Here is a 26,510-nt window from a genome sequence, read left to right as displayed (position 1 = left end):
CCCCCACGCAGAGCCCCCCACGCAGAGCCCCCCACGCAGAGTCCCCCACGCAGAGCCCCCCACGCAGAGTCCCCCACGCAGAACTCCCCACACAAGAGTCCCCCACGCTCAGGCAGACGTCGCTCCTATGACCGTGGCTCTCACTCCAAATTGGCCTCAGGGTTTTGGAGGGTTCTGGATATCAGACCCCTCCAGGCCCGGAAGGGAGTTCTACAGGATGCCACCGGTCCCCGGGGGTGAGAGACCCCCGCCCTATCTGCCCTGTTCCTTTCAGGCCACTCAGGTGGCACACCCGGTCCGAAGGCAGATGCAGAGGCCCCCTGCCCTGGCCCACACAGCACTGGTACCCATTCCCACAAGCGTCCACCACCATGGCCAGCAGGCTCGAGGCTCACCTGCTGCAGGGGTGCTAGGGCTCAGACCATGATCCCCCAAGCAGGGCGCCTGGCGTGAGAACTCAGGACTAAAGGAGACCAGAAGGCCTCTGGGGCAGCCCAAGCCTCTCTCCGACCTCCTCCTCCCCTCCCGTCTTCCCCGGGCCTCTGGGTCTCCCTCTCTGACCGCTCCTGTGCTACATAAAGCTTTGATTAAATACATCTGGTGTGCCTTTCTCTTGTTAACCTGCCTTTTGTTACAGGGCTGTCGCCCGCGCCCCTGATGCTGGGTGAGGAGAGGGATCACACCTTTTTTTCCCTACAAGGGCACGGTGAGAACCTGGAACAGATCACGCCTCCAAGGCCCCCACTCAGGGCCCTCTGCACTGGTTCTGCAGGAGGCCACTTGCCCCAGACAGAAGCAGCAAATCCAGGGCGGGACAAAGCTTCAACCACCCACTACACAAACTCAATCCAACCTCCCCTAGGGCAGCAGGCACTCCATGCCTTCTTCCCTCCCTGTTTCCCTCCCTCCCTTCCTTCCTTCTTTTTCTTTTTTATTTTTTTGAGATTGAGTCTCACTCCTATGGCCCAGGCTGGAGTGCAGTGGCGCCATCTCAGCTCACTGCAACCTCCACCTCCCGGGTTCAAGCGATTCTCCTGCCTCAGCCTCCCGAGTAGCTGGGATTACAGGCATGCAGCACCATGCCCGGCTAATTTTGTTTTTAATAGAGATGGAGTTTGCAGTGTTGGTCAGGCTGGTCTCAAACTCCCAACCTCGGGTGTTCCGCCCGCCTCAGCCTTCCAAAGTGCTGGGATCACAGGCGTGAGCCACCGTGCCCGGCCCCCTTCACACTTTCACGGCAGAAGCTTGACCCTCGACCAGGAACATTGTGCCCCCGCCTGCGGGTCTCTCTGGGCTGCACTGGGGAACCTGCCCGTGGCACCGGGTATCTGTCTAAGACCTCGGCCAATCTGCACAGGTTCTATACATTGAGTTTTCAGGCAGAGGCTGGCCCCCAGTTGGTCCCGGACTGGCATGTCATGGTCATCTAATGCGGACAGGTGCAGGACGGCTCCATCCTGAACGAATCATATTCTAACAGCGCCTTGACGAGGACTTCTCACTGTCAGGAAAAGAGATTCAATTTCCTTTTGAGCTGAAATTAATTTTCAGAGAAAATCACTTTATCGCGGTGCCCCGAGGCATGCTCCCAGCCCAGCACTGCCGCTTCGCAGCGGGGCCTGGACTCGGCGGGGGCTCTGGGAACGCTGCGCCCGGCGGAGCAGAGCTCGGGGAGACACGCCGGGAGAGCACTGCCGCCGGGGAGTCTTGCTGGCCTGGAGGCAGATATTTGGGGAGCAAGGACAGCTGGTCTGCTGGCTGCTGGGTGAACAGTAACTTCTCCCCACCCTGCTTGTTCCTCTAGCAGTCCAGGGATCGGGGCAGCCTGGGTCAGATCCCAGCCTCTCAGAGAAGAATCACGGTGCAGCAGGAGCCGTGCTCAGCTGGGAATGAGGCCCAAGGCATCTGGTGGTGAGGAGGGCCTTTGGGCAGCGGCAGGCGCCCCCCTCTCGTGCCCAGGACCCAGATCTGCAGCTCTGGCCCTCGCCCTGCTTTCCACCCAGAGGTTCCGCTGACTGCGCAGCACACACATTCCTCTCCTGCATCTGCCTGGCTGGGATCCAACCGATCGCCTGTACATTCTGGGCTCGGCCCCGAGCTCCAGCCCAGCGTTGCTTCACGTTGAGGGATATGTCATCAACACATTTTTAAGCCAGCACAAGATATTATTTAGGAGAATGAAATTCTCCCTGGATTCAGAGACTCCAGAATGTCTGGGTAGACTTACGGAATGACCCGGAAAGAATTTTACACATTGTGCTAGACTTCGTGCTATAGGTGGGGACACTGAGGCCCAGAGAGGCGCCCCACAGATGGCCGGGGCAGGACGGGAGGCCAGGTGTCCGGCCTGAGCTCCACAGAGCCTTCAGGGTCACACGGAAGCTTCGGTCCCAAATCTCCCAGTGTCTGTGGCTAACCCAACTCCCATCACCCACCTGCCTGTGAGGCCCCACAGGGGGAGCTGGCTGTGGCCAGTGGCTGAACCCCCACCCATCTCGATGGCCAGAAAATGGGGAAGCCACTGTCTCCCAGGCTGGGGCTACCTGGGAATGTGTGGCCCTGGCCGCTTTGAGGGACAGTTCCCAGGTCAGCAAAAACCATAACATTGACACCAAGGACCCAACACCTCTGCTCTCCTGGCCCCACCTCCCCAGGGCTCTCGAGAGAAGGCAGCGGTCCCTGAGGACGGGATCTGCCACTGCTCCGTCTTCCACACCCTCAGTGGTGCCCACTCCTCAAGTCCCGGCCCCTTCTCATGGGAGCTGGACCCACCGGCCACCCAACTTCAAGCCCCGAGGGCAGGAGTGGTCCTCCAGACACATGCAGCCCTGACCGCCAGGCCCACCCTGGCCACTCCGGAGAGCCACAGGGAGGACAAGGAGGGAGACGGCCAATGAGGAGCCAGTGGGCTGCAGTCAGTGCTGGGCACCAGGGTCTCTAGGTAAAGACGGTTAACCCCAGATCACCCCCAGCCTGCCCCCAGTGGGCCCCATGGACTCCAAGAACATGAGCATGGGAGGGACCCCACAGAACCAGCCACTTAGCCGAGGTGACAGTAAATCTGTGTGCTGTAACGCCATGTGTCCTCCTAAGGAGAGTGGCCCTGGGGCACCGGCTGTCCCCGGCTGGGAGCTTGTCCATGCCAACAGCCAGTGCTGTGGGGAGACAGAAGACTGCCCTCAGCATCGGGGGCATCTGCTGCCCTGGTCCTGTCACAGGGCTGGGAGGTGTTGGCATGGGGACCGCAGGGACCGGGAGAGTGCTGGTGGGTGGCGAGTGGAGCGGGACAGCCGATGTGGCTGTCTCCTGGCTCATCCACAGGCCACTGGGGTCAGTCCCAGGGCAGAGCCCCCCCAACACAGCCCACACTTTGTTCCCAGCCGAAAGGCGAGACACCTGGGTCTCGCCCCACCCTGTCTGTCTCTTGCCAGCACTCAGTTCTCTGTGGCCACCTTTGCAGGATTCTCGGTTCCCTAAGAACTCCTTGGCCTGTGGTTATCACTCACCCTGCCCAGGACCTCTCGGCAGTACAGGCTGGGCTGTGGCTGCAGGTCCCTTCCTGGGCCCCAGCCTCACTCGGGGTCTGAGCCCACCGAGGGCAGAAGCCACATCTTCCATCCCGGGACCCTCATCCGGCAGCCAGCAGGCTCCCAGGCAGCATGCCCAGAGTCCACTCCAGAGCCCCCGAGCGCCAGCGGAGGGACCGGGCGAGCAGCACTGCACTTGGAACGCGTCCCTTAGTTTGGTGAAACGCTAGTGCCTGGCTGAGAGTCCCAAGTGGCCCCTCGTGAGCCGACGGTGACCACGGAGGTACGCCACGGAGACCCCCCACGGCCAGCAGGCAGCCTGTTTCCAGGCAGCTGGGCCTCCTTATGCACGCACGGCACCTCCCCACCACCTGTTTCCCTGGGTCCCCACAATCCGCACGCCAGCTGACACGTCCCGCCTCCCCTGTTTCCCCTCCCACCCATCCCACAGGCAGGGACCCCGGCCTAGAAAGCTCTGCGCTGCTCTCCCACGCCACCTGAGACCTAGGGCAACGCTGGGCAAGCGAGGGGCACAGAAATGCCCAAGGACAGAGAAGAACACGGCACACAGAGGCCCGCGAGGTGGGGCCGCCAGCCACACACACCCCTGACCTGGGGGGCCCAGCTCTCCTCCCTCTCAGCCCAATAGTCTGGGTCTATTGGGAGGATGGTGTTCAGGGGAAGCTCCTCCAGGGGCCACTTCCAAAGCAAAGAGGTGGACCCGGCGTGAAATCCACGCTCAGGGCGCGGGTGACGCAGCTGAGGGCCTTCCAAGTGGTGCTTCGGGAACGTTCAAAGGACAGAACAGCCTCAACACTCGGGGGAATAAAGCCACGTGTACAACGGCACGGGACACCCAGAGTACGTTTTAAAATCCACAGCTAGACAGACGACGGAAAGATGACAGATGACGGAAAGATGGCAGACGATACACTCCACTGTCAACTGCGGTTTCCCGGGGATGGGATTAGAGTGTTTTTGTTAACTCGTTGGCAGGCTATGAGCGTCCCCAACAGTCCTCTGAGATGCCGCTGACCACCGTGTCCCGGCCAGACGAGCTTCGTGCAGCAGCCCAGAGACCTACAGACCCAACATCCTTGTTCTGAGGGGCCGAGTGCCGTGCCCAAGGTGGGCTTGCTAGAAGCGAGGCTGGCCCTCGGGCCCTAGAACCCACGTGCTGTTACGGTGGGAAACTGAGCCATGAGCAGTATTTATACATACAGCCATCACGTGCTTTTTACACCAGTAAGCAGGAGACTGTGGGGACAAGCGGCCCCTGTGTCCGTCCCTGCACCCCTGCACCCCCACGCTGTGTCTGGCCTGGCCTGTTCCTCCAGGGAGCGTCATCCTGGAAGCAGGGTCTGTCTTTGTGTCAGCTCAGCAAACACGTGGCCTGGCCTGGTTTCCAGGCCACAGAGATGGAGGTGACCCCAGGCAGCCATTGCCCAGGCCTGGGGAAGCCACCAGGGCCAGGAAAGGGCTAGCCCCAGAGGACGTAAGGGGAGGGCAGGCAGCAGGAGCCGCCTGTCCAGTCTGTCTCAGAACAAGCCCCGGCCGCTTGCTGCAGTGACTGCGGGTGGGAGGCCAGGCTGCTGGGCCTCAGACGACAGGGGACGTGTTCCCACCTGGTGGTCTCCCCCTCCTGCAGCCAAACCACACAGAGGCAGCACCTATGCCAAGCCTCAGCAAGAGGGGAGAACGCGCAGCTCCCTCCCCTTCTGCAAACCAGAGCCCAGCCCCAGACAAGGCTGGATGCTGTGTGGGCCCCACAGCCGGCCTGCTGGAGCTGGAGTCGAGCCGTCTGGAGACCATGTGGCCTGGCTGCAGCTGTGCTGCTCTCTCTAAGAGCCCACCCTCTCTGGTCCCAGTAGGCAGCTTTGCACCGCAGAGGCAGGAAGCGAGCTAGACACGGCCGGCCCTGCTTCCTGGCCCCGTGCAGCCTCTGGAGAGGAGAGGTGGGCGCAGAGCCGCCGGGATGTCCCTGGTCTCAGGCCTTCTCTTCTCTGACAGTCATCGCCACGTTGTTTATCTGCTAACAGAACCCAGATTTGTCCCCCAGGACCTCCAGTCCTTCTGCAGGCCAGGATCTCGCTCCTCCCCAACCTCCTCAGCATTTTCCCCACCCGAACCCCAGATGAGCATACAGGAAGGAGAGACGGGGAGCTGTCTCCAAATGCGGCCATGCACCCGCCCACCCCTCCTGAAGGCCACATCCGTGTCACTGACACATTTCAGGGGCTTTCTGGGTTTCTTTAGCCAGGTGGCCCTGCACAGCCGGGCCCATCCAGCCCCTCTGAGCTCCATCTGGGCAACATCCACCACGCAGGACAGTGTCTCCTCAGCCCGAACCGTGGAGGGCTCTGCAGGCCCCGGTCCTGGCTGCCCATGGCTTACACTCCTGCAAATAAGCAGGGTGGTCATGCACCGAGGTTCTCATCGGGCAATCCTGCCCCCAGCAGACACTTGGCCACATCTGGACACACTTATGGCTGTCACAACAGTGGGTGCCACTGGCACCAAGCGGGCAGCAGCCAAGAGGCTGCCACACAGCTGCGTCGCACAGGAGGGCTCCACAGCAGAAAAGATCTGTTCCAGAATGTCAGGTGTGCTGAGGTCAGGAGACCCTGTAACAGAGCCTTGCACGCTGCGGTGCGGATTGCATGGGGAGATGTGCTGCGATGTTCTCGGAAGAGCGTCTGGCACACAGGAGGTCCCCGGCACACAGGAGGTCCCTGGCAAACGGGCTGCTATGCTTACCAATAACACCTCATCTCAGCCTCGAGAAGTCAAAGCAGATGCTGAAATGCCTGTTTTCCAACAAGGAAATGAAGCCCAGAAGAGGGACGTGCTGGCCCGGAATAGAACCTGGGCCCCAGCCCTGGTCTCCGAGGGAGCCTCCTGCCTAGGGCTGGGTCCCACAGAGTCCTGGCACCTGACACCGCCACCATCTCAGAAGGCACAGGCCCTGGCCCCCCGGATAGGGACTTTCTCATGCTGGCGGGGAATGTGTGGGGTGCTCCTTAGTGTATGGGGTGCTCTTCAGGAACTGGCTGTGCTCCCGCCTGAGCAGCCCCTCCTCCACACCCACGAGAGCAGCTGGGGGGCTGCCACACGGAGTGCTCTGGAGCCAGGTACTGCTTAGCCAAGCCGGGCCCTCCTGTTTCCAGGGGGTCACTCCACCTCAGGAGGGCTGCCCCGTGCCTTTCAGAAGGGGACACAATAAATGGTAATGCAGGCAGTGAGGCATGGCCGCCTTCCCTGGGACTGAGTCCCTGGCACGCACCAGGCACGGGGAGGAATGGAAGATGCTGTGACTTTGGTCCCCACGGCCTCTCCGTGCTCCCACCAGCCTGTGGGAGGGTCGCCTCGTCCCACTGTCCCCCTTCATAGTTGGGGACCAAGGCCCTGGGGGGTAAAGGAACCTGCCTGAGATCCCCCGGCCCCCAGATCCCCCAGTGTGCCCCTCACAGCATGCTGCCACCCACAACTAGGAGGATGTGGCCAGCTGGAACCTACCAGGTGCCCGGTGGCTGTCACCAGCTTGTGGGTGGAGAAGGGGAAGGCCTCGTTGCTCAGGTCTGCATCCAGCACCTCCTGCAAAATGGCCCGGCTGCAGGCAAGAGCAAAGTCGGTCAGTCAGCAAGTGCTCACGGGGGGACTGGGCAGGAAAGGCCCCGGGGACCCACCATGAATGGAACAAGTCCCTGTCATCACGGGGCAGATGGCAGCATACATGGATTAGTAAAAAATACACCAAGACAGATGAACACTCCAAATACACAGACAGTCACCTTCCAGCGGGGTAACACCGGGGCCAGCAGAACCGCTGGGGGAGGGAGACCAGACCTGGAGACAGCTCCTGTTGAGACCCTCGAGTCTTAAGTGGGGCACTGAGACTGGAGTGGCTATCTACCTAGAGAATGCCCCTGAAGCCCGCAGGCCAGGAGGAGCAGAGCGTCTGGGCCAGGTCCGCAATCCACAACCCCAGGCCCCTCCAGGTTCCCAACTCCTCAGAGGCCAGAGGGCCCCAGGTCTGCTTCAGTAACCACGGCCAAGAAGGGGGCTGGCTCTGGAGGCCTCAGTGCTGCACAGAAGAGCAGACCTGCCCTCAGCAGAGGCGGACAGGAGCAGAGTCCAGCCTCCTCCCAGCCCCCAGCAGAAGGGGCTCTTCCCAGACAGCACCCCGCTCTGCACCCCAACCTAACCCTCCAACCAGGCACCTCGGCCCCCAGGTCCTGTCTGTCGTGGGTATGAGACGCTGAGGCTGCAGACTTGGAGGGGCAGAGAGCTGGGCTTGGCACCCAGCAGGTGCTAAGAGCCATTTTGACCTCCTAGGGGACCGTCACCTACCTGAGGGGACAGAGCCATTGCCACCTCCTAGGGGACTGTCACCTACCAAGGGCAGGGCCGCACCCGAGGGCTGTAGGGGCCCAGGAATGTTCCTGAGCACTGGACGCTCAGTCCATACTCGACAGTTTGCACAGACTTGCTGGGTCCACCCCTAGTTTATAAGCTCTGCAAGGGCGAGGGTTCACTCCCCACTTCCCCTGCTCCACGGTGCCCGGCATCATATCCACCCTCACACTTGCCCAAGTACCAGAGACCTCACTGGAGCTGGCACCCAGTCTTCAAGGAAGCCTTCACCTCCTGGGCACTGTGCCCATTTGACCTCTCCAGGTCTAGCCCTCTTCTGCCCTTCCACATTCTCACCCCTTCCCCTGTCCCCATTTAACCCTTCATCATCCTTCAGCTCTTGGCTTAGCTGTCACCTCCTCCAGGAAGCCCTCCCTGACTCCCTAGGTCTTCGTCAGGTACTTCTTGTCCAAGGTCCCACAGTCCCCTGCCAGGGTGTCTCTCACATTGGTTGTACCCTCCCCCAATGCACCCACCCCCAGGAGCTCCTTGCCAACAGAGTCCCCCATCCCAATGTGCCTGGCACATAGAAGGCTCTTGGTAAATAGGACTGACTGTGAACACCCTGGCTTGGCACAGCAGGGTGAGGCCCCTATTGCTAGGAGATGGTCCCCCACTTCCGCCCCTCTGGGGTCCCAGCAGGTGTTGAGACTGCAGGGTGGGCTACCCAGAAGTGCTGCTGCCCCTAATCCCGATCGTCATCGTGCTGGGAGCCGCCACCCACGTCAGCCTGAGGTGCTCAGCCGTGGTACAGTTGGCCAAAACCCTTACGTAACCACCTAGCACCCACGTGGTGCCAAGCCCTGGAGAGCGACAGCAGCGCCTCCAGACCTGAGGAGCACATGCTGTCTGCAGCCACACAGAAGGGACCTGGGCCAGAAGCCTGGAGCTGCCACCTGGTCCAAGGCTTTGAAGGGCTCTGACCCAGGCTGTGGGCTCAGCAACCTCAGGGGAAGCCCAGCCTGAGCGTCCCAGTCAGAGGCCCCAGTTCTAGTCCCAGGCTCCGTCCTCACCCCCACGCCTTCTAAGCCCCAGTCCCTCACCTGCGGGGCCACGGGCCGCTGCAAGGAGCCAGCAAGAAAGCACACGCACAGCCCCTGGTGTGAACCATGGCCACAGCGAGGGCCACCTCTGGACGGCACGACACCATCTCTCCCAGCCACGCAAGGATGTTGGTTTTGGTTTGTTTTGTTTCATTTTGGTTTGAGACAAGGTCATGCTCTGTCACCCAGGCTTGAGTGTAGTGGCACAATCACAGCTCACTGCAGCCTTGACCTCCTGGGCTCAAGCGATCTTCCTGCCATGAGCTCCCGAGTAGCCGGGACTACAGGTATACACCACCATGCCCAGCTAATGGAAAAAAAAATTGCTTTTAAGACAGGGTCTTGCGATGTTGCTCAGGCTGGTCTCGAACTCCCAGACTCCAGTGATCTTATGCCTTGTCCTCCGAAAGTGCTGGGGTTGCAGGCATGAGCCTCCATGCCCAGCCTCCACTAGCACGTGAGGCTGTTTGAGTTCACATTCACTAGTCTTAAAAATGCAGTCCCACTAGCCACATTACAAAGGCTCAGTGGCCACACAGGGCTCAGTGGCTGCCTGTTGGACCGCTCAGTTATGGAACATTTCCAGAAAGTTCCATGGGGCAGCAGCTCGCACAGGCCCTGCTCCCTGGTGCAGCAGGCATGCTGAGCACGTCCCGAATAACAGCTCCAAAGTGCAGCCCTCATCGGCAGCACCAGTGTTGCTATTCATCTAAGAAAACTTGGGGTTATATTTGAAAGCTAGAGGACATTTTGGAGGAGAAAGTTAAGAAATTACCAGGAGGCAGTGAGCTCCTCTCCCGCCCTGGCTGCCTCGCCCGCTGCCGCCTGGAGCATCTTATAATGAGGCTGGGCGCCCCTGGCCGTACCTTGATCTGTCTGTCCCCCCTCCCTCACAGCCCACCTGCCTCCCCCACACTAAAAATAGCCCCACTCCCTGTCCAAGGCTGGCGTGGCGATGAAGCCAGAAGATTCCAAGGGCTGGGCCTTGACACCCCTCCCTCCACCCCAGCGATGCAGAGGTTGGGGTCACCCAGGCGAGGAATGAAAAGCACCCAGCATCATGGCTGCCTGTGGGCCAGGCGGGGGCTGCATGATTCCGCCGTACCCCAGCCCCTTCCCCGTCACGGCACCGGTACTCTCCACTCCTCCTCAGGCACATGGAAGCTGTCTCTGTCCCCTCCCCTCCCTCTGAGGCTCCCAGCACACCCCATCTGCTGTCTGGCACCATGAGCCTCACCCAGTCCATGGGAACCACCGCAATGCCAAACCCTCGCCCATGAGCCGAACGGACTCAGGTCATTCTCCCTCCTGGACATCCCCGCCTTGCCTGGCCTGAGGCTCCTCACAGGCCTGTTGGCCCCCTGCCTGCTGGCCCAGCAGCAGAGACTCCCCACCAAAGCCCAAGGCCGACCATGCTCCTGCTCTGCTCAGCACCCCTCTCTCAGGGGGGCGGCCGCTGGGCCTCTGGGATCTCACCCTGCTGCCTCTGAGACGGCTCTTGCCAGGCTCTGTCCCAGCCTCGATGCGTGCCTCAGACAAACAGGCGCTTGCCTGCCAAGGGACCTTTGCACCTGCTGTTGCCACTGCCAGGAGCAGTCCCCCGAGAGAGCGCCAAGGCTGGGTCACTCATCTCCTGCCGGGCTCTGCCCAAACATCTCCTGAATGCACGCTGATTTCTATGGGCGGCCTCAAGTGAAACCCTCGGCAGAAGCCAGCTCGGCCTCTCCCGTTCCATCCTTTCGTTCAGCACTGTCTCGTCTACCGTGTGCCTCTGAGCACCGCAGCGCACATGCACGGACAGCCACAGCGCAGTCACTCACAGCCCGAGAGGGGAGCCGCTGGTCCAGGACTTGGCGGGGGGTGCCAGGGAAAGCGAACCCCGTGGCGGGGACTGGGCACTCCAGCCAGAACCCCAGGCTGACAGGCTGTCACCTGGACACAGCTGTGCTACCTCCAAGTGCTCACCTCGGCGACCTTCAGGCTGAAGACGCAGCTCCCCGCCCCCCGCCCCAGCCCTCCCCACCTCTCCTCTTCTCCTTTCCTGTCCTCTCCCCGAAGCTGCCTCCATCATTTTCCAGAGATAGATCACCCCTGTGACACCCTCCACATCCCCAGAAGCAGCGCCCTCATCTCATGCCTCTTCCTCCTGCCGGGTCCAGCAGAGCCACCCCGTCCAGCACCAAGGCAGATGTGATGGCAGGATGTGCCCTGAGATAAGTGTCCTGGACCCTGAGCCCCAGGGTGTCAACAGTGGAAGGCCTAGACTAGGCCATCTTCTCATAGAGGGCTTTTAACTCTTGAAAGAGGGTAGCAGTGAGCGGCGTGTGTGGGCTTCAGAGCCCAAGGGGCTGCATCCCCATCAGCCCTGGCACTGACCAGCTGTGTACCCATGGGCAAGTGTCTCTACCTCTCCATTCCTCAGTTTCTGCATCAGTAAAAATAAGAACAATTATGACCACCTCAAAGGGCTACTATGGAGACAGGAGATGTCGGCTCAGGCTTGGCAGGTCACAGGAGCTCCGTTGGTGGCTGCTGACACAACTGCCCTTTCCCTGTGTCCCCCACCCCAGTCCCTTCTCCGAAACACAGTCAGAGGGCTCTTTCCAAGGCGCACACCTGCTCAGCCGTCTGTTTGCCCAAGACCCTTCAGTGGCCGAGTGCATGAGGCAGCATCTGAAGGTCTTCCCAGCTCCTGCTTTCTCATGGGCGGGAACACAGCCAGCAAGTGTTTGGAGAAGGAATGAATGCATGTATGGATAAGCCACACGGAGACCTTGTCATGGGAGGTGTTTAGGAAGGAGCCAGGGACCCATCAGTGAAGGAATTTATTCTGCCCAGGTGGCAGGGCGAAGCCTGGCCTCGTTCTGCCCACGCCGGGAGGGAGGGCAGTAATTCCTCAACCGCACTGACGATGAGACCACCCTCCCATCTGGGATCCTGGGGTCCTCAGTGACTGATCAGCTGTCAAGTTCAGTCTGACTTGTGTTAGGGGCTTATCTGCATTTCAGGGCCTTGTAGCTTATTCAGAGTGGCATCTCTGGGTTTACCAGAGCAGTTAACTATTCAGAATGCCCCGTTCTGGACAAGCAGTTCTGCCCAAGGGCCCGTGGGAGGGCCTGGGTCCAGGAAGCAGGTGCGCCCAGGCGCGGGCTCCCTGTCCTCTCACCTGGCTGGGCCCTGGATGCTGATCATGCCCAGGTCCTCGGAGCTGTCGATGAGCTGGCACCGGAACTTCCGGTCCTGCAGAACCGTGGTGATGTGGGACCAGTTGTGCTGGGCCACAGCCCCACCCACGGCCAGGTAGTAACCGTCCCCTGGAAGAGAAGGACTGGCCTTAGATCAGGATTTCAGGGCGAGGCGAGGACAGTGAGGGTGGCCCAAGGGTCTTCCAGCTGAGAAAACCAATGCCCTTTCAGTGACCTGTGCCTTCATAGAGCCCAGGGACTGATCTGCCCCTCCCTCAGGCCCGCAGGGCCACACCCTGCACAGAATGTCCTCTGAGCCATGTGGGTTGGAAGAAGGACCTGCTTCTCAACCCCGACCACCCACACCCCTGCGGACACCTCACAGAGACGCTCCCACCCCAGGGAGGATGCTGTCTTGGGAACCACAGGCCCACGCCAGCCTGGCCCAAGTGTGGCTCTGTGGTTCACCAGTCTCACTTCTCCCCTCTCTGAGACTCCATTTTCTCATCTGTCAAAGGGGCAGACCTACAATATCCGGCCCCAAGGGCTGTTAGGAGCATCTCTTGGACGAGAGACCTTTCAGGGCCCCAGCCAGGCTCTTCCCTCCCTCCCTCCCTCCCTCCCTCCTCTTAACACCACGAGCATAACAGAGCATGAAGGCAGAGACAAGCCAGTCCTCAAGGGGCTCCCTGACCCTGGGCTGGGGCCGTTTCTGGACGTTGTCCTCAGCTCCATGACACAGAGACACCCCACCTCACCCCTCCACACACACACACACACACACCCACACACACACGGTGACTCTCAGGCCCCTGGCTCCTTGGTGGCCCCCCGGTCTGCAGCCATCCCCAGCCTCTTCTAGGAGGGCATCGGAGCTACCAAGGCCGATAGGTACCCAGGGAGATGGCAGCGGTGTGCCTGGCCATCCATGACCAACTTCCCTGAAAACAAAATGCCAGTCCTGAGGCCACGAGTCAGGCCAGGTCCAGGCCCAGTCTGTGAAGCCGACGTGGCACAGGGAGCGGTGGGAAGGCGGGTGTCCGGGGGCTTGCGCCATTCGCACTGGGTGAGGGGAGCTGAGGGCTGTGCCCTTATCTGGTGCTTTTCAGTATCGTTGGAATGGCTCCCAGGAGCATGTATCCACTTATAATCTTACAAAAAAGATCAATAAAGATCATTTAAAATTACTTTTAAGATTGACAGCTGCTTTGTACGCCACTTTGATCACATGTAAATCATCACATTCTCTTGACTTCACGGTGATCTCACGCAGCATGCGTAATCGGCACACGTATTAGATGCGCGCATACTGAATGCTCATGCACAGTCATAACTCAGTGCAGTTTTGAAGCCTGAAAGTGAAACAAAGCCCACATGGTGTCTTCTCCTGTTGAGTGGTCCCCGGGACCCGCAGAGCCCTGGGGGATGTGACTCACGGCGCTGACTCATTCACACCCACCAAGTGCACCTTCCCAGCTTAACCAGCTCCACCGATCCCCAGCACTCAGCTCCAGGAATCCACCAGAATCCTCTGGAAAGCTAACTGTGCACCACTGGGAGATGGCTCAGTGTTCAAAGCACTTTCCTGACAGCTCCTCCTTATGAGGGGGGACTAGCAAGGTCCTCATTCCCCAGCCAGGGAAACTGAGGCTCAGGGAGGCTGCTTCCCAGCACCTCCAGGCTCTGACCCAATTCTCTATAGCAGCTCAGGGAGGTGGGTCCTCCTCACTCCATTTCACAGATGGGGGAAACTGAGGCTCAGGGAGGCAGGTCACTGAGCCAGGCAGTGGCAGGGCCTGGGCCAGGATTTTGGTGACCTGTGTCCTCATTTTGGCCCCCCTCCTGTCTCCCCAGCTAGACTCACTGAGTCTACGGCTCTGGGCTGTGCTGGGGGCTCCGCTCTCCTGGGGGCTGCCACCCAGCTCCTCACAGGCACCTTTCCTCTCAGCTCAGGGAGTCCATTTCGGTTGAATGAGCTAGAGAGGACCAGTGATGGGCAGGTCACACTGGTTCTGACCTCCACACCCTTCCAGCCAGCAGCTCCTACGCATCCTTCAGAGCTCAGGCCGCCCACCTCCTCCAGGACGCCTTGCTCATTCCAGCTCAGCGGCTTTGCACGGCCTTCCTTAACACCTCGCCCTTTCCCATCCCCTTGCACGTCTCTCTCCAGGAGTTACAGGGCCTTTCCTGCACCCATCCGTGCATAGAGCTCATTGGGGTGACCCTGAAGCCTCACCAGCCTCTTTCAACTCCTCCTGGCTCTGGTTGCCCTGGCACTGCCACATAGTAAAGGCACCACAATGACTGTTGAGGGAATGAGGATGAGCTCACGGATCCTTGAAGCACATGTGACCTGGCTCAGCCCAGGGCTCGCTCAGCCTCCACATCACCAATGGCAGGAGGGAAGGGTGGACCTGCTCTATGCACCCCACAGGAGCCCTCAGGCACGATGTCAGCCTCATCCCCCAAAACAGGACCCTCGCTCACACTCACAGCCTCATCCTCACCACGGGACGCTCACTCACACTCACAGCCTCATCCCCACCACGGGACCCTCGCTCACACTCACAGCCTCATCCCCACCACGGGACCCTCGCTCACACTCACAGCCTCATCCTCACCACGGGACCCTCGCTCACACTCACAGCCTCATCCTCACCACGGGACCCTCGCTCACACTCACAGCCTCATCCTCACCACGGGACCCTCACTCACACTCACAGCCTCATCCTCACCACGGGACCCTCGCTCACACTCACAGCCTCGCCCTCACTCACACTCATTGCCTCATCTCTGACCCAGCCTCAAAGCTGCTGGGCTCACCTCAGTACTCCCTGTTTTCGGCAGCACCCCGGAGGCCCTGGAGTCCCTGCCAGCCCCCAGCCTCAAGGACGCCCTAGGCAGTTAGTAACCTGTCTTTCCACCCTGGCCCCCAATATCCCACCCCTTCCAGTCTTCGTTTTTCTTCCTGACCCGTCTCACACCCTGCCTCTACCACTTATTTCAGTTTTTTCAATCCTCGTTCCTCCCCGAGGTGTCACCTCCACGTGGGTGGGGACGTCTGTGTTCCGTTCATTGCCGGGTCCTAGCTGCCTCGTGCTGAGCCTGACACACAGTTGGTGCCCCAGGACTGCTGCTGCAGGTGCCGGTTCTGCGCGGATCATGAATGGGCCCCCTTTCTCCCCTTGCCTCTCTCCCCCAATGCCCGAGCTGGACCCCCGGGGGACAGTGACCGAGTGAGGAAACAACTACATCTGTCAGCAGCATGGAGTCAGGCCAAGAGCAAGGAGGTGCCAGGTTTTCTGAATGGGCTGAGCCCTTCCCACTGGCTGTGCCCCTGCCCCCGGGGTCAGCACAGAGAGCTGCATGGCCAGCACCTTCCCCTGTGCAAGCCCCGTTCCAGAGGCAGCAATGCCCCTTCCCGGAGAAAGAGAATGCTTCCGTCTCTGCTCCTTTATCCCTGGGGGGATGGGTTACAGGAGTAGAGATCAGATGGCTCCTTTGTGAACCCAGGAACAGGACCAGGCTGAAGGGACAGGAGGCAGGTTCCAGCTTTGTGTAGCATGAGGGTACTGAGCCAGCTGTTGCTGAGGGCACGCACGCATTCACAGAGGGACTGCAAGGGCAGTCAGGTGTCAGGGTGGGCCCTGAGCTGCACATCTTCTAAGGGCAGGCCCAGGCCTCAGACTGGGGGACTGAGACTCCAACCCAGCCAGGATGTCAGTGGCAGAAGGAAGCTGACTGCTCTGAGTGGGAGGCACGGCCTGTCGTTGGCACGCTCTGTTCCAGGCAGCCAAGCTGAGCACGCCCACATGGCGGCCACTCCGAAATGCAGCACTGTGGACAGGTTCAAAGACGTGATCACTGAGGGCTGGAGCTCCAGCAGTGCTGCCTGAACAAAGCCCGAATTTAGCTTGAAACAAGACCTCTAATCTCCCAGCCCTGACCACAGCGGCCACAACAGCTAATGACAGAGCTGCCGTCGGCAGCCCATCCCGTCCATCCTACCCTGTCCTCAACCGCCGGTCCACTGAGCAGGCCACAGTCACAGCACCGTACGCACAGAGGCATCCATACCTTCAAAGGCAGGGGCCAGCAGCGAGGCCTGGGGGCCGGGTGCCAGACGGCTGACGGTCAGGTCACTCTCGGTGCCCCCACGCTGGTTGAGCATGCACGTGTACACGGTGGAGCCTGTGGGAAGGGGAGGAAGCTGGGTCTGTGCTGCCCCAGGGCCTGCGGGCCGCTCACACGGGCAGCTCCTCGTGCAGAGGCTGGATAACCCCCAGCAGGATGCCGTCCTGGGAGATGACCTGGAGAGCCGCTCAGCCCAGGGATGCCATTTCAGCTGGATGACCCAGAGAGGACTAGCCACGGGCAGGCCGTCCCATCACCGCCACCCTTGCGGGAGGAAAGCTTCTTTCTTCCTGAAAGGCCTTGGCACTGGCCGCTCCCATTCCATCCCACCCGCCTACCCACCACCATGCCGAGAAGTTTCTAGAGACAGGATTCATGCCACCCGCACATTCATTTTGGGGCTCCCAGCACTGTGCCTGGGACCACAGAAGACTCCAGAAATGCCTGTGGCATAGATTACTTAGTGGATGGAGGATGGCTGGACAGATGGGAAGGTGGGCAGATGGATGGGAGGATGGGAGTGGGTGAGTAGAAGGGGGAACAGATGTATGGAGCAACAGGAATGTGTGGGCTGGTGGGTGGGTGGATGGAAGCCGGAGTGGGCAGCGGGATTGATGGGAGGTGAGCAGCAGGTGCCTGGGAGTCTGGAGAGCGGGTTTGCTGGTTGGCTGGCTGGAGAGATGATATCGGGGTTGAATTGTAACCCCCAAAAAGATACGTGAAAGTCTTCATCCCAGGACTGGGACCATGATCTATTTGGAAATGGATCTTTGCAGATGTGATCAGGTTAGAGTGAGCCCATTAGTGTGGGCCCCCACCTGATCTCACTGCTGTCCTTATAAGAAGATAACACAGCTGGGTGTGGTGGCTCACGCCTGTAATCCCAGCTCTTTGGAAGGCCGAGGTGGGAGGATCACTTGAGGTCAGGAGTTTGAGACCAGCCTGGCCAACATGGTAAAACCCCGTCTCTACTAAAAATATAAACATTAGCTGGGCGTGGTGGCATGCACCTGCAATCCCAGCTACTCAGGAAGCGGAGGCAGAAGAATCACTTGCACGCAGGAGGCGGAGTTTGTGGTGAGCCGAGAGAGCGCCACTGCACTCCAGCCTGACCGACAGAGTGAGACTCTGACTCAAAAAAACAAAAGAAGAGAGAGAACACCTGGAGAAAGCCATGTGACAACAGGCAGAGACTGCAGTGACACAGCTGCATGCCTAGGAAGGCCTAGGCTCCCGACCACCATCAGCAGCTGGAAGAGCAAGGGAAGGTCCTCTGCAGAGCATCAGCTGAAGACACCCTCATTTTGACCTCCTGCTTCTGAAACCGTGACAATAAATTGCTGTTGTTTAAGCCACCAGGTTTGTGATACTCTGTTCTGGCAGCCCGGGACACTCATGAAGATGGTGATGCCTGTGCTTTTGGGTGAGTGGGTGACAAAAAAGCAGATGAAGATCCAAGTATGTCCCAAGCCAAATATATCCCATATTTGGGACAAGCCATATTTGTTAATGGGACATACTTATGTTAAAAATGAGCCATTATGTATCCAAAACTCAAATGTAGCTGAGCATCCTATGTTTCTATCTAGTTCTGGCAACCCCACCTGTGAGAGTATGAGGGGTACTGGGCCCCTCAGTCCCAGGAGAGAGGTGGCTGAGGGCTAGCTACCACACATCCTTTCTGGAATAGAGAGGAAGGCAGGAGTGGGAAGGAGAAGGAAGGCGGGAGGGAGAGGAGGAGGAAAGCGGTGAGGTCCTAGGGCCTGGGTCCTGGGATGGGGCAAAGGAGGCCGGACAGAGGGGCCCGAGGCCAGGGGAGGGCAAGGAGAAGTGTGCTCAGGGTGCCCGAGGGGATGGGGTGGTGCCAGCTCGTCTCAGTGCCTGAGGCTGTACTCATGGAGTGACAGGAACATGCCCCCCACCCCAGGCCCCATACCTGGGGGTCGGCTGACGTCTGCGGTGAAGAGCCAGTCGGCAGCCTCCCTTGCATCCAGCCCCACCAGGTAGAACTTCCCGAAGTAGGACATGTCAAACACAGCAGCAGCCCCTCTGCAGGCCAGACACTCCTTCTTGATCTGAAAAGTTCCAGGAAGGAGGTGGGAATGCCATGGGGGCCTTTGGGGTGTGCTTCCCCCTCGAGAACGTGGAGAATGGGGGCTCTTTCCAACACACCTGCGCTGAGCCTCCTCTCCCTCCCTTCCAGCCCCCACCAAGCCCTTCCCAGCTCAGGTACACACTGTGACACATGCTTCTCAGCACAGGGAATGTTCCCCAGGATAGATGCTGTGCTAGGCCACAATGCAAGGGTCAATACATTCAAAAAGGGTGAGATCATACAAAGCGTGTTCTTTGACCACAATGTAATTAAATTAGAGATCAGTAGCAGAAGAAAAATTGGAAAATTCACAAATAACTGGAAATTAAACTAGCAAATCAAATCCAGCAACATAAGAAAGAAATCACACACCATGGTCAATGGGATTTATCCCAGGAACGTGAGGTTGGTTTAACGTTCAAACATCAATTGCTGTAATGCAACATTTTAAGAGAACAAAGGCCAAAAACCATCTGATCCTCCAATAGATACAGGAAAGTATTTGACAAAATCCACCCGTTCATGGTAAAAACACACAACAAACTAGGAATACAAGGGAACTTCCCCCACCCGATGAAGGACACCTACAAAAATCACATAGCAAACATTATATTTCATGATGAAAGACCGGGAACAAGACGGAGGGGTCCATTCTTGCCACTCTATTCAACACTGTAGTGGAGGCCCTAGCCAGGGCAATTAGGCAGGAAAAGAAAAATAAACAGCATCCAGATCAAGGATGAAGAAGAAGAAGAAGAAAAAGTAAAAACATCCCTATTTGCCAATAGCAGGATCTTGTATATAGGAAATCCTAAGGAATCCCCCCCCCCAAAAAAAAAAAAACCTGTTAGAACCAATAAAATAGTTCAACAAGGTTACAGGATACAAGGTCATGTACAAAAACACAAACAAAAAAAAACTATTTAGCAATGAACAATCTCAAAAGGAAATTTTTAAAAATTATATTGATAGTATCATCAATAAAATGCTGAGGAGTAAATTTAATTTAAAAGTCCAAACCTTATATTCTAAAATCGATATTTTTTTGAAGGAAATGAAAGAAGACCAAAATACGTGGAAAGACATCCCATGTTCATGAAACGAAAGACTTACTATTGTTGAAAGGACAATACACCAGAAATTGATCTACAGACCTAACACAGTTCCTTTCAAAATTCTCAGCTGCTTTCTTTGCAGAAGTTGACTAGCCAATCCTAAAATTCGTATGGAGATTCAAAGGGGCCAAGAACGCTCAAAACAATATTGAAAAGGGAAAACAGAGTTGCAGAATTCACGCTTCTTGATTCCAAACTTGCTATTAAAATTCAAAGCTACATAATCAAGGCAGTGAGGTACAAACAAGAACAGACCTACAGACCAACGGAATAGAACTGAAAAGTCCAGAAATAAGCCCTCATCTGTACAGTCAATTGATTTTCGACAAGGGTGCCAAGACAATTCCATGGGGAAAGCAAACTTTTCAACAAATGGTGGTGGGCCAACCGGGTAGCCACATGCAGAAGAATGTGGCTGGACCCATCCTCATGCCATGCACAAAAATTAATTTTCATGGCTCCTAGACCTAAGTGTAGGAGCGAAGACTATAAACCTCTTAGAAGGAAACATAAATGTTTTGGTTTTTTTTTTTTTTTACCTTGGGTTAGGTTCTTAGACATGACACCAAAAACACAAGTGACAAAAGAAAAACAGAGAGATGAATTGGGCAGCGTTAAAATTTGAAAACCTGGGCTGCAGACGATACCATCAAGGCGGCGAAATGACAACCACAGGATAGGGAAACGCGTGTGCAGACCGCGGATCTGATAAGGGACTTGGATCTAAACTGTATTTTAAAACTTTTACAACTCAATAATAAAAAGACAACCCAATTTTAAAAGGGACAAAGGGTCTGAACAGACATTTCCCCACAGAATACACGCAAGTGGACAACAGGCACATGAAAATGTGCCAACACCATCAGTTGTTACAGAAATGCAAATCCGAACCACGATGGGATGCCATTTCCCACCAACTTGGAAGGCTGGAATCAAACAGTCAGATAGTGACGGGGCGTGGTGGCTCACGCGTGTAATCCCAGCACTTTGGGAGGCCAAGGCAGGAGGGTTATGAGGTCAGGAGATTGAGACCATCCTGGCCAACATGATGAAACACCATCTCTGCTAAAAATACAAAAATCAGCTGGGCGTGGTGGTGCATGTCTGTAGTCCCAGCTACTTGGGAGGCTGAGGCAGGAGAATTGCCTGAACCTGGGAGGCGGAGGTTGCAGTGAGCCCAGATTGCACCACTGCACTCCGGCCTGGGCAACAAAAAAAAAAAAAAAAAAAAAAAATTCAGATAAGAAGAAGTGTTGGTGAGGATGCAGAGACACTGGAACCCTGTAGCACTGTGGTGGGGAATGTCACATGGCACAGTCACTTTGGAGGACAGTTGGCATTCCCTCAAAATATGAAACAGAGCTACCACTGACCCAGGCCTACCTACACACCCATGAGGAATGAAAACATACATGCATACAACACCTGGTACATGGATGTTCACAGCATCACTGTTCATAAGAGTTCAAAAGTGAAAACAACTCCAATGTCCACCAACTGATCAACGGATAAGTAAAATATGGTGGGTCCCTACAATGGAACACGATTGAGATCAAAAGAAATGAAGAGGCCGGGTGCGGTGGCTCACGTCTGTAATCCCAGCACTTTGGGAGGCTGAGGTGGGTGGATCACCTGAGGTCAGGAGTTCGAGACCGGCTTAGCCAATATAGCAAAACCCCGACTCTACTAAAAATATAAAAATTAGCTGGGCGTGCTGGCGTGTGCCTGTAATCCCAACTACTCGGGTGGCTGAGACAGAAGAATCGCTTGAACCTGGGAGGCAGAGGGTGCAGTGAGCCAAGATGGTACCCCTGCACTCCGGCCTGAGTGACAGAGTGAGGCTCTGTCTCAAAAAAAAAAAAAACAGGAATGAAGTGTTGACACATGACCCACGCTACCACATGGGTGCACCTTGAGAATGTCACGCTAAGCGAGAGAAGTTAATCACAAAACGACACCTAATTTTATGATTCTACTTGTGCGAAATGTCCAAACTAGATACATCCACAGAGAGAGAAAGCAGAGTAGGGGTGCCGTGGGCTGAGGATAGGGTGGGGCCTGGGGTGAGAGCTAGTGGGTATGGGGTGTCTTTTGCTGGGAACTCGATCATGGTGATGATTGCACAACCCTGTGAACTCACTAAAAACATCGAGTTGTACCCTGTAAATGAATATTTATATATTATATGAATTAGATCTCAATAAAGCTGTTTAAAAAAAAAATCACTCCCTATTTCCTTCCCCACAGTGTACAAATGCCTGGGCAAGGTTTTCAGGGTCTCGCCTTCTTCACTGTATTTTCGAGTTGATCTCCTCCTGCAGGTCCCGGCATACCGCCCACTGCTGAGCAGATGTGCCCACCTCATGATCATTACAGGAAGAAAGTAACCACGGCAGCAGCAACCACCGCTTCCCCAACAGTTGCCGTGCGTCGGGAGGCGGATTCATCTCCTCCCAGACTCCCTATGAGTTTCCACGAGGGAACTCATATCACCCCTCATGTACTCAGGGAGGCCAGGGATGGTGGCACAGCTGGGCCGTGGCAGAGCTACAGTCCAGCCAGGCTGCGCAGGGGTGCACTGACCCTGGGAGCTGGTCACGCAGATCCCTGCCCAGCTCCACATTCAGTGATGCCTCATCGGCGGACTGGATGGAAATCAGCCATGGAGAAAGTATTGACATCAGAGAAATTGGCCGATGCTGCAGAGCCAGCTTCCTCCCCTCCTCCCCAGAGAGCTGGTTGTTAGGCTGTTATCAGCACACCGCCAGGACCATCCACCTCCTGAGCCCTCCACGGCTTCTCCAGCCCCACCAGGCAGCAGGACAGGGTACCCCTCTGCCGGTCTCCGCTGTACCTTTGCTGACACCACCGGGGCTGCCAACCAAAACCCTCAGCAGCCTCCTGCACGGGGCTCCTCTAGCTGGGCCCAGGAAGCTGCCAGCACCGGGAACAAGCACATGTTTTGTGCTTTAGGATGGCTTCAGGCGTGTTTGCGGAGGCCGGATGAAGCCACAAAGCCAAGTTGGCATCTCCCCCGAGCTCCCACATCCTCGAGGGCCAGAGTCCCACCGGCTTTAGAAGCTGTGGGTGCGGAGGTGCCAGACAGAGCCCCGAGCTCTCCCCGGGAGGCAGCCACGAGGGACTCAGGCACCACGCCGGCCCTGCTGCTCAGGCGCTGCATGGCACACACGCCTCCTCCTTCCTGCAGGAGCCCCTCTTCCGACGCCTCCAACAGATGCTCTGCCACTAGAGCAAGCTTTGGGGGAGAGGGTGGAGAGGAACGGTTTCCTCCCTTCAGGACCTGCTACAGAACCCAGCGCGGGACCCAGGGGGCCCTTGTTCAAAGACCGTGAAGTGGTTCAAGGCGGTGAGAACAGAACAGGAGTCCAAGCCAGGCCATTTGAGGCAAGGAGTGCTGGGTGGCCTCAGGGTCAGACCCCACTGAAGCCGGGCTTGAGACTGTCCCGGAGGCCCCAGGAAGGAACCCCTTCGTGGATGCTTCCTAAGCTGTCCCTGGGCTCTGAGACCCCAGGCTCAGGCCTCGGCTCTGCGCTGCTGCTATGTCAGGTTCACAGTGAGATGTCACACATCTCCCTGGGGTGGCAACAGCTGTGCTCCACCTATGAGCGCTTTACAACACGGCTGGGCAGGCCGGGGCAGACACTGGCCTCACTCCCTCCAGGACAGCTGCCTGGGACATGCCCCTGTGTGGAACAGGCCTCTGCTGGGGAGAGGCCCCCAAGACTCCTCACCTCCACCCCCTGCACGTGGGAGCCAGGTCCTGGGGCTGCCAGGTGTCCCGTGTGACCAGCCTCACCTGCCCACTTTGAAGTAAGAGGAACAGCAGGCAGGCTCCAGGCCACGGCCCTCCCGGCTCTGGTTCCCTCTGCTTGTCCCTTGGAAGGGCCCATACAGGGCCTGATGCCCAGGAGCCTCCAGCCACCTTGTCCTGGATCTGCTCTGCCATGGCTTCCAGAATGAGGTGCCCCTTCCCCCAGCATGTCTCATGCCAGCCTCGGAGCAGCTCCGGAGAGCAGGAGGGGGAGGCCCATCGCCTCAGCCCCCACCTCACCCCGTCCCCAGCAGCACCACTTCCGTGCAGGCCCGGCTGCTGGTACCATCTCAGTACAGAGGGAGGAGGGGGGAGAAGAAAACACATGATGCCTCCTCCAAATGGAGTCCACCGAAAAAAGAGCATGAATGCAGAGCCCGAAGAGACTCCTCGGGGAGGGGAGCCCCTGCAGGGCCCGCTGAGGGCCGACCCAATGGGAGGTTCATCCGAGGGACAGGGAGAGGGACACCCCCCACCACAGTGGGGAGCAGCTACGCACCGAGTCGTGGTGGGGCGGGAAGTCGAAGGTGTACTCAGCCCCCAGCAGCCGGCGGTAGGCGTAGTCCCGGTGCGCGTGGCTCCCGTAAGCCCCGTAGTAGTCATATGCAAGGACCTGGGAAGACAAGACGTGGTCCTCAGCCTCCCTCCCTTGTCCCTCCCCGCTTCCCTCCCCAGAGCAGGGTCCCGCTGAGGCTGTGATGCAGGAGTCAGGCCTGGCTCTGCCCTCGGGAAGCCCCAGCCGTGAGTGTGAGTGTGTTGTGCACACGGGCAGGGGCTCCCGAGAGGTCCAGGCAAACAGCGGCACAGAGCAGGCCGCAGCATCGCCTGGTGGGTCTGAGAGCCTGGCCAGGGCCCGGGAGGCTGGAGGAGTAGCATTTGCACCCAAGGTGGGGAACGGCAGGGCGAGGCGGCTGCCCAGGACCTCAGCCAGGCTGCTCCCAGTGCCCAGGCAACCCCAGGCCCTGCTCCTGCTCTGGGCCAGGCCCTGTGGGAAGCGCCTTACACTCCTAACAGGGGTGCCCTTTCTACAGATGAGGAAACTGAGGCACAGAGAAGTTCCATCTCGCCCAAGGGCACAGACCAGTCCCGGATGGGGCAGTGGCACAGAGCCAGGCAGGCATGTGGGATCCAGAGTCTAGCTTCTCTGCCATCGCCTTGGCCTCCCTGGGATCTGCCCCCCCTCTCAGACACCCCACACACAGTCCAATGCCCCTCCCTGGCCTCTGCTCCTGCAGACAACCCCCCACCTGCCCTCCTAACTGCTGGCACGGCACAGCTGTGAATGAAGGTGCGGGCAATTCTCACCTCCCAGAGCCGCCAGCCCCACCCAGCAATCCTCACCTCCTCTTCATACACAGGTGGGAGCCAAGTGTGAGGTTATAATGGAGTCAGGCTTCGCTGGCATCTCCGTGTGGAGTCCCCTCCCTCCCCAGCAGGGACATCACACCTGCTGCAGCCCTGCCAAGGTGTCCTGGACTCCTAGGTGGGCTCCCGGGTAGGGTGCAAAATCTGCCTGTCTTGGGACCGGGGGTGTGTTCCTGACTCTCGCTCTTGTCTCCTTGCCTAGGGGCAGGGGAGAGGGGCTTCCAGAGCCAGATGTGACTGGAGCACAGTGGGCGGTGCCTTAAGGCAGGGTCTGCAGGACCCCTCCTCCCTGCAGGGTTCATGAGGACTGCATGTCCCTAGGGCCCAGCAGGAGAAGAGACGATGATCGGCGAGGCTCGGAGGATGCCGACCCCACAGCCGAGGCCCATTAGCCAGCTCCAGCCCCCGTCTCTACCCCCGACGCCCTGGAGCTCCAGAGCCTGTCCTGGGCTGTGGGTTGCCATGAGGAGGGAATGTGGGTGGAACAGAGAGGACTGGTGAGATGCAGCTCCAAGAAAGGGATTTTGATTTCTGTAAATCTGGATCAAATGCTACCCCTTGGCTGGCCTTAAAGCCTTGAGTCGCCTGCTCCTGAGGGCCTGGGTCGCAGGTGTCACAGCAGAACGGCCTCTGCTCCTCTCTCTGAGAACCCAGGTCCCTGGGAAGCCCCAGAGGATGCCCAGAGTCCAGGACACCGTGAAACCTCCACTGGGAAACCGAGCACCCTGGGTACACAGACCCTCCCACTCCCACCCCACTACGGACAGAAACCAACAGAGTGGCCAGAAATAGATGCACAGAATTAGGAGAAGATGCTCCATTCCTCCTGCAGCCTGGGGGAGTCTTCTTTCGGTCTCTCCACCACGGGACACCCCTTCTGCTCTGCCCACGGCCCTTCTCACTTGGGCCATGGAAGGCCTGGCCGAGGCGGACGGGGAGTGGGGCCTGCGTGAACCTCATAAAGGAAGCGCCAAGCCTTGGGGGCAGGTCGGCGGGCTCGGCTTCACATGGGCAAAAGAACTAACCTGGTTCCCTGGGCCTGATCACAACAGTGCAGCCACTTGGGGAGGCAGGGCACATGGAGGGCCAGGGGGTTGACGGGACAGGCCTCCCAGCAGCACAGCCCAGCAGGTGCTACTCACCGGAGCTGGGCCTCGGGAGTGAAACCATCCTGGCCGCTCCCAGCCGTGCCGCTCCTGGAACACGCAGCCTTGTCCAAGGAGTTCCTGCGCAGGAGTGGGGAATGATCACCCATCACACGCGGCCCGATAACCCTGCGCAGGGTAGAGTGCCACATCTGCCACTTTCACCCAAGGGCACAGAGAGCCAGGAGGCTCCCACCCTTGGAACCAGGCCCCCAGCCCAGTGTTCGCAGCTGCCCCTACTGCCTTACCGTGAAAACCCCCATCTACAGAGTTACCAGCTGCCCGGATCTGCCTTCGCCCTGAGAGCCCATCTATGGAATTACCACCTGCCCCAATCTGCCCTTATCATGAGAATCCTCACCTACAGAATTATCACCTGCCAACGGCCCGGATCTTCCCTCATTGGAAAAACCCCATCTACAGAGTTACCACCTGTCCTGATCTGCCCTCGCCCTGAGAACCCTATGTATAGAATTTACACCTTCCCCATCTGCCCTCATCCCAAGAACCCCCATCTATAGAATACCACCTGCCCTGGCCCCGAGAACCCCCATCTGTAGACTTACCACCTGCCCTCGCCCTGATACCACCTGCCCTGGTCTGCCCTTGCCCCGAGAACCCCCATCTGTAGAATTACCACCTGCCCTGGTCTGCTG

The 26,510-nt window shown here is 58.2% G+C and overlaps 1 protein-coding gene across 4 annotated transcripts in view; it reads right to left on the bottom strand.

The window, feature by feature from the left end:
- SARDH (sarcosine dehydrogenase) overlaps positions 1–26,510 on the bottom strand; it is a 69,455-nt gene that overhangs the window by 13,328 nt on the left and 29,617 nt on the right. For all 4 annotated transcript variants that reach the window (XM_032261969.1, XM_032261970.1, XM_032261971.1 and 1 more), the window contains 6 exons: positions 25,852–25,935; positions 23,844–23,957; positions 18,239–18,377; positions 16,246–16,359; positions 12,150–12,297; positions 7,044–7,137 (listed from right to left, as the gene is read on the bottom strand). In XM_032261969.1, coding sequence (XP_032117860.1) covers positions 7,044–7,137; positions 12,150–12,297; positions 16,246–16,359; positions 18,239–18,377; positions 23,844–23,957; positions 25,852–25,935 — 693 coding nt within the window. The remainder of the gene's footprint in view (positions 1–7,043; positions 7,138–12,149; positions 12,298–16,245; positions 16,360–18,238; positions 18,378–23,843; positions 23,958–25,851; positions 25,936–26,510) is intronic.

Source organism: Sapajus apella, unplaced genomic scaffold, assembly GCF_009761245.1.
Source record: "Sapajus apella isolate SASKATOON/1434 unplaced genomic scaffold, GSC_monkey_1.0 scaffold126, whole genome shotgun sequence".
Lineage (NCBI taxonomy): Eukaryota > Metazoa > Chordata > Mammalia > Primates > Cebidae > Sapajus > Sapajus apella.
The sequence above is the reverse complement of the archived record's forward strand: the minus strand, read 5'-3'. Positions and strand labels throughout refer to the sequence as shown.